This window comes from Sinocyclocheilus anshuiensis, unplaced genomic scaffold (genome assembly GCF_001515605.1).
Source record: "Sinocyclocheilus anshuiensis isolate Anshui unplaced genomic scaffold, SAMN03320099.WGS_v1.1 scaffold436, whole genome shotgun sequence".
NCBI lineage: Eukaryota > Metazoa > Chordata > Actinopteri > Cypriniformes > Cyprinidae > Sinocyclocheilus > Sinocyclocheilus anshuiensis.
Window position 1 is genome coordinate 1,589,601 of NW_015560618.1, and position 7,196 is coordinate 1,596,796.

Sequence of the window (7,196 nt, forward strand, 5' to 3'; positions counted from 1 at the left end):
CGGTCACACACACACACACACACACACACACACACACACACACACACACAGACAGTTAAGCCTACATAGAAACATGATGCACTATATATCATGAAGTAAAACATTTGGGGATTTCAATCACTTTATGTATGACCTGTAATATAATTTTAGATTATGAAGTATCAAACATTTCTTATTCTTTACATTTCTGTACATGTTTTGTGACTTTTCTGTGTAGATGCTATGTGTTTAGGGCTTTTTAAAGATCTGCCATGAATATAAAGCATGCAAGTTTTTAGACTGTATTTATCACTAGGGTCCCTGGGCTGGTCTTGGTGGGGTTTCCTGCATTTCTAAAAGTTGAAAACCAAGTATTAAAACAGAATATTTGGGATTAAAATCATTGGAAGCAAAATTTTGTTACATAACTCAAGAACAATGACATAGTGATAGTTAATTCACGACAAAAACGCAACCACAATTCTTTGTTAAAAAAAAAAAAAAAAAACTACAATTCTTTGTAGTTAGCGCCACCTGCTGTTTGTTTCTCTCGTTGTTCCCTCCACTTTTTGCATACTACATTCAAACTCCCACATATTATGGAATAATTCAGATTTATAAAATCAGGTTGGTATAGCAAAGGTGCTATTATTGCCTCTCTCACATGTTTTTGTGAAGGGAGATTAGGTTAATACCGTAGACAGGCCGTTGCAGCAGCGCATTAGGGGAGTCCTGTCATACTGTGTGAAGCAAGTCATTGCTTCAACCCACTCAAAAAAAAAAAAGTGGCATTGTGTGGAAACATTGTTGCACAGAAGGGTTGAACACTAGGTGATGCAGGCTTGTTTCCCTCTCTTTATTTCTCTGTTATTCTCTTTAATACATCCCTCATGGTGCTGTCCTCACCAGTAGTTGGCCATTCATTCAGCGTGATCAGTGTGTGCTCTTTAAGCGATTTCCAGATACCTCTGTGTATTTTCAGTTATCTAGACCTGCATTAGAAGAAAACCATGGCACTAATTACAAGAGGACTCCACAGGGTATTTTTCTGGACCAAGAGACCAAATAGCACAATTACACAAGAGATCATGGCAGTTTTATTTATTTATTTATTTATTTATTTATTTGCTTATTTATTATTTATTTATTTGTTATTATTTAATTTTTTATTTTATTTTATTTTATTTTATTTTATTTTATTTTATTTTATTTTATTTTATTTTATTTTATTTTATATTTTATAATTTTTTATTTTATTTTATTTTATTTTATTTTATTTTATTTTATTTTATTTTATTTTATTTTATTTTATTTTATTTTATTTTATTTTATTTTATTTTATTTTATTTTATTTTATTTTATTTTATTTTATTTTATTTTATTTTATTTTATTTTATTTTATTTTATTTTATTTTATTTTATTTTATTTTATTTTATTTTATTTTATTTTATTTTATTTTATTTTATTTTATTTTATTTTATTTTATTTTATTTTATTTTATTTTATTTTATTTTATTTTATTTTATTTTATTTTATTTATTTTGACTGATGTTTCATGTAATGGTGTTTTATTTCTGCAGTTACTGAACTCCGTGTGGCTAAAAACCATTTTCAATTCCTTTCCATACATGTATCACAGGAATGTAATCTGATATGATTATATTAGCTCCCAATATAAAACAAACAAACAAACAAACAACCATATGAGGATGTTGCTCTGTAAATAATAATTATAATAATAATTGCACATTAATAATTGCATATTAATAATTACATATGAATAATAACATATTATTATTATTATTGTTATTGTTGTTGTTGTTGTTGTTTTAACCTAGCATCCCCTTGTCATTTAACACAAACATAAAATAAATTGTTTATGCAAATAATATAACAGCAGTTAAAGATTGTTATTATTATTATTATTATTATAAAATAAAATACAAGAATAAAATGAGACTGTTTTGCAAATGATTGTTGATACTACTACGACTACTACTACTAATAATAATAATAATAACAATAACAACAAATATTTATGTACATACATACCTGTATATATTTTAATTTTTTTAATTATTATTATTATTATATGTTTTTTCTTATAACTATAGTTGATAAACACTCTCAGTTTGTCTCACCCTAATTACGCAGCTCTATTAAACACAAATATAAAATGTAAAATGAAACTAGTTTAAGCAGTGGTTGTTTCCATTGGACTCTTAGCTCACTCGCTCATATGTTGTTGGTATCAACAGAGGCATTACTGGCTCTGTAATGGATCATACATAACATGCATAACCTCACTGTCCACTGAAGTAACATTTTATTAAACTAAAGGAATTATTGGTGACATCCTTAACCCACGGCCCGCAGCAACGGCCTTGGAAATGTGGTAACTGATCCTCTTCTCAGAGCAATAAATAATGCAGGTGTCAACCCAAAGGCTGATGAGTCTCTTAAAGGAGGGAGCGCAGTGTTGGGTATCAGTGAAACATTCTTGGGCCCTGAAACTGCTGCTTCTTTATCTGTTCATTCATCCAAAATATTTTTAAAAAGACCTTTTTTAACTAAGGAGAGTAGAATCTGCATTGCTTCTTTATTATGGACTGTTCAAAGCTCTTTTAGTGCCTGTGAACTGTTGCCTGGATCTCTTAAAAAAGAAAAAAAAAAAAAAAAAGAAGCGAGGAGCTTTGTAAGTGGTAAGTTATATAATGTGTGTTTCTTTAAGAGTTTGTTTCACAGACTCAGCTTGCATGTATTACAGTGAATTACAAGTGTATTACAATCCATGATGACTTTTTATTCTCCTGGAAAGATTCTTTTGGTTGTTGTTTTCTAAAATTACATTAGTTTTCGATCTATTTTCGGTGCTAATGTGTATGATTTATTGTACTGTTTACATCATCTATGTTTACTTATGAAGTCATTAACCGCATAACAATGTTACACTAAAGAATGTTTTCATTCTAATGATATACATTTTTATTATAATTTTTATTTTTTTCAAAGTTCAAAGTGGTCAAAGTCCAATTAATTTATTATTGCAAATTATGAGTGTGGCACCACTTTGTTTTCACTTTTAAGTTTATGACAACAATTTTTTTTTTTTTTTTTCATATTTAATTTAATTTAATTTGTATTATTATTTATTTATTTGTTTGTTTTTTGCACAGGTGCAATATTTTGCAGCCTTTTTTTAAATCTACACTTTATTTGTAGTGTACTTTTGTAACGGTTCAGTCATGAAATGAGGTTTTACTTTTTACTTTTTTAGTCATGAAATGAGGTTTCTTTACATCTGCACCATGTGCTAGTACTGTATTGTTTAGGGTCATGCTTAAAACATGAAGGTCTGCTGTCAAACATCTGTCAGCTGAGGTTTCTTGTTCGGTCTCCAGTGAGTTCAACAGCGCCAGAGACACACTAAAGTGGTAGGATATTATGTTCCAGCTCATTCTTCTTATGGGTGATTCCTTCCTTCCCATCATCAGGTCAACTGATAAGGTCTGATTACAAGGCAGGAGGCGAGATCTGTACTTTCATTCTGCGAACTGTATCTAGTCACTCTAGTTATATTACCAATTAAATAGCTCTTTCCCCATAAATCAAAGAAGCCTTCCAGGTTTAAGGGTGTGTTTGTGTGTGAGTAGCTATTACGCAGTGAGCGTCAAGCTAGTTAACAAAACCAGTGAAATGTGAAGCCGTTTTGTTAGGTCACAAAATTATTGACAAGTGTCAAGTGAATGAGCCATGGTATAAAGTATACTCACGTGTCACTGTCACAGCTAGAGTAAGTACAAATACCAAATGTCAAGACAGCTTCAGCTGACACAGCGTTCGGTTGGGCGTTAAACGTTAACTCCATATCTGTGTTAGTACGAAGCCATCGCCTTTAATAGACATTACGGGCCAAAGGTCTCTTTCCTTACCTAACACATCTTCACGAGCTCCACGTACGCTCTGGGAGAGGACAGGCGACGCTGTCAAGGTCTCGAATTGGAATATTAGCATCTTTTCCAGGTTAATCTCAAATTCAGTCTTGAGACGTTTAGGAGAAAGGTATCGTTTTCATATAATGTAATGGCAGCATCCATGAAGCTTTGATTTAATTCACTGTCTTGTCGCATCGAAATAGGCTGATTTTGCTGATGTTTTGTGTTCATTAGCTTTCGTTTTTGCAGTATGCTGTTTATTCACTAATATGTGATTGATGACTTGTATCTGGGGATCTGACATGAAATTCACGAGACATGGGATGTTGACACGTCATGTGGTGTGACTTCATAGTGTTTTGCTAATTCTCTTGTTTTGTGTCTTGCAGCTTTTATGGTCTCATATTATTTGTACAGTGCTTTTAAAAAAATGCATTTATTACACCTTAGCACCATTTAAAACGAGCAAGGTAAAGGCAAATGGTGATTAAATATGCTAAAACCGAAACTTTTAATGCTGATTAAAATCAAATGATACATTATAACAGTCAAAATTTTAGGGTCAGTAACATTTATTTTATATACATTTTGAATGTTTGAATGTTTTATTATTAATACTTAGACTACTTCATTTGATTAAAAGTGAAAGTACAAAAGTTACAAAAGATTATTTATTTCAAATAAATTCTGAACTGTGTTCAACAAAGAATCCTGGTTTTCACAAAATATTAGCACAGCTGTTTTTAACTGATAATATTAACAAATGTTTCTTGAGCAGCAAATTAGCATATTAGAATGATTTCTGAAGGATCATGTGACATTGGAGTCTGGAGCAATGGCTGCTGAATATTCAGCTTTGCATCACAGGAATAAATTACATTTTAAAATATAGTAAAATAGAAAACAGTTGTTTTAAATGATAATAATATTTCTGTTTTTACTGTATTTTCAAAAGTTTTGTGTGCATAAGAAACTTCTCTCAAAAGCATCAAAAAAGTCGTACCAAACCCACACTTTTGGATGGTAAGCACAAGTCAACTGCTCATCTGGAACTACATTTCGTGAAGTGTTTTTACCAGTTGTGTCCACCATGGATTTGCTTATCATAGAGATACAGCGGTGGGCAAACAATGTACTGTATATAGCACACAAACTCTCTGTGTGGACTTTTTTGGCAGGTCTTTTGCATGGTGAGAACTGCTGCAGGGAGAACAGCATGGAGAGCAAAGTGACACAGATCTCCCGAGAAGATCTGGAGGACCTGAGAGAGGCTTTCAACAAAATCGGTCAGTTAAATTCAGTCTGAATCTCACTGTAGTTTTAGTGAACTCTGCATTGGAACGTGTTCGAATCATTTGACTTGGTGCTTGTCAAACATTACCAAAGCTGCAATAACTGACTACATAAATGTCGGTTTTTACAGCTGAGCATTGTCTCACGCAATTCATGATAATTTATCGTTTCTATGGAATACTGAAGTATTATGTTGAACGTTTGCTGCAAGAATGGACAACTGTCAATGCAAACTGCCGTTCTTTCATTGCAGATATTGATAACAGTGGCTATGTAAGCGATTTTGAACTTCAAGAGCTCTTTCGAGAGGCCAGCTTTAACATTCCGGGATACAAGGTACGGGAGATTGTGGAGAAGTTCATGGCAGGTGACACCAACAAAGACGAGAAGATCAGTTTTGAAGAGTTTGTTGCAGTAAGCCTGACTATGAGTGTTTGTCTTATCTTAAAATGTTGGTGAGCTGGTCAAAGTGCCTGATCTGCTGATTGTCTCACGCACTTTGAAAGCTGAGATCCTGCTTAATTCTTCAGATATACCAAGAGATGAGAAGCAAAGAGGTGAGAGAAACGTTCCGCAAGTGCATCTCCAGGCGGGATGGGATTCGTTCGTTTGGAGGAACATCAAAGATCTCAAGTGAAGGAACTCAGCATTCTTACTCAGGTGGTGGCGTTTACATCCTCTAGGAAGTCAATATGAAACAATAATGTGCTTTAGTTATGTTCTTAATGCACAGAAACGGTTTGTCTTCATTCATCGAAATATAATAACCAGCTTCGCCTCATTTTTGCCCACCTCCATTCTGCAATGTAATGCCCCACTTTCACCATCCAATGAATTCCTGCCGGATAAAATCAAGTCCAGCTCTACATATTTTCATATTGAATATCCTGTTTCACTTGGACATGCATAAAAATAGCCAGAAATGAGCAGTTTCTGCTATACTTGAGCACTGCTTCAGAAAAAGTCAAAACCTATCTGAACCATTCGAAATGAGATTTGTCAATGAATGACCCTTGACACATGTGGACCAAATGTCATTTTGCCAATGTTTTGTTTTTGAATCCATTTTCAGATGAAGAAAAAGTGGCCTTTGTGAACTGGATCAATAAGACCTTGGCAGATGATCCTGACTGCAAGCATCTGATCCCGATGGACCCGGAGACCGACAGCTTATTCAAATCTGTGAAAGATGGAATATTGCTGTGGTAATATAAGATGAACTGTGTAATGTTTGTTATGCTGTTAAATGCACAGAGGTATTACTGATAAATAAGAGTTCATGTTTAACAACATCTTGGCTGTCTCTTTACAGCAAAATGATCAACCTCTCGCAGTCAGACACCATTGATGAGCGGGTCATCAACACAAAGAAATGCACTTCATTTACAATGACTGTAAGCACTCTCACATTTGAAACCTCAAAAGTAAATATTTGAAAATCTACTTAATGGGTCAATCTCACACATGCACATGTTTTCATGGGGACATTCTGTAGATGTAATAATAAACCTTTCCCCCTAAACCTACCCCTCACAGGAAACGTTCTGCATTTAGATTTTCAAAAAAAAAAAAAAAAACTTGTTTCTTCATGGGGACCAAAAAATGTCCCCACAAGGACAAGAATTGTATATTGCCATCTTTGCGGGGACATTTTTTCCCAATACTGTAAGGTATACCTGAACCACACACACACACAAACTTATCTAGGTCATATTTTACCCCCAAAAAGGACAAAAAAAAAATATATATATATATGTATATATATTGCTCTTTTACATCAAAATGTGTAAAGAATAGTTTTTGTTTGTTTGTTTTGCATTAGCAATTAATGCAACAATGCACTTTTAATTCTCATTAATCAGAATGAATCATTAAACAGTGATTAATCAACAAAAATGAAATGGACCACAACAAATACTTACTTATACTTTTATATATATATATATATATATAGGTATAAGACCACAACAAATACTTACTTATACCTT

The 7,196-nt window shown here is 32.9% G+C and overlaps 1 protein-coding gene across 1 annotated transcript in view; it reads left to right on the plus strand.

Moving 5' to 3' along the window:
- The first annotated feature begins 3,906 nt into the window (after positions 1-3,906).
- Positions 3,907-7,196, plus strand: part of pls1 (plastin 1 (I isoform)) — an 18,231-nt gene continuing 14,941 nt past the window's right edge. The window contains exons 1-7 of the mRNA XM_016478074.1: positions 3,907-4,003; positions 4,871-4,938; positions 5,094-5,201; positions 5,462-5,622; positions 5,739-5,868; positions 6,281-6,413; positions 6,521-6,602. Coding sequence (XP_016333560.1) covers positions 5,132-5,201; positions 5,462-5,622; positions 5,739-5,868; positions 6,281-6,413; positions 6,521-6,602 — 576 coding nt within the window. The 5' untranslated portion in view covers positions 3,907-4,003; positions 4,871-4,938; positions 5,094-5,131. The remainder of the gene's footprint in view (positions 4,004-4,870; positions 4,939-5,093; positions 5,202-5,461; positions 5,623-5,738; positions 5,869-6,280; positions 6,414-6,520; positions 6,603-7,196) is intronic.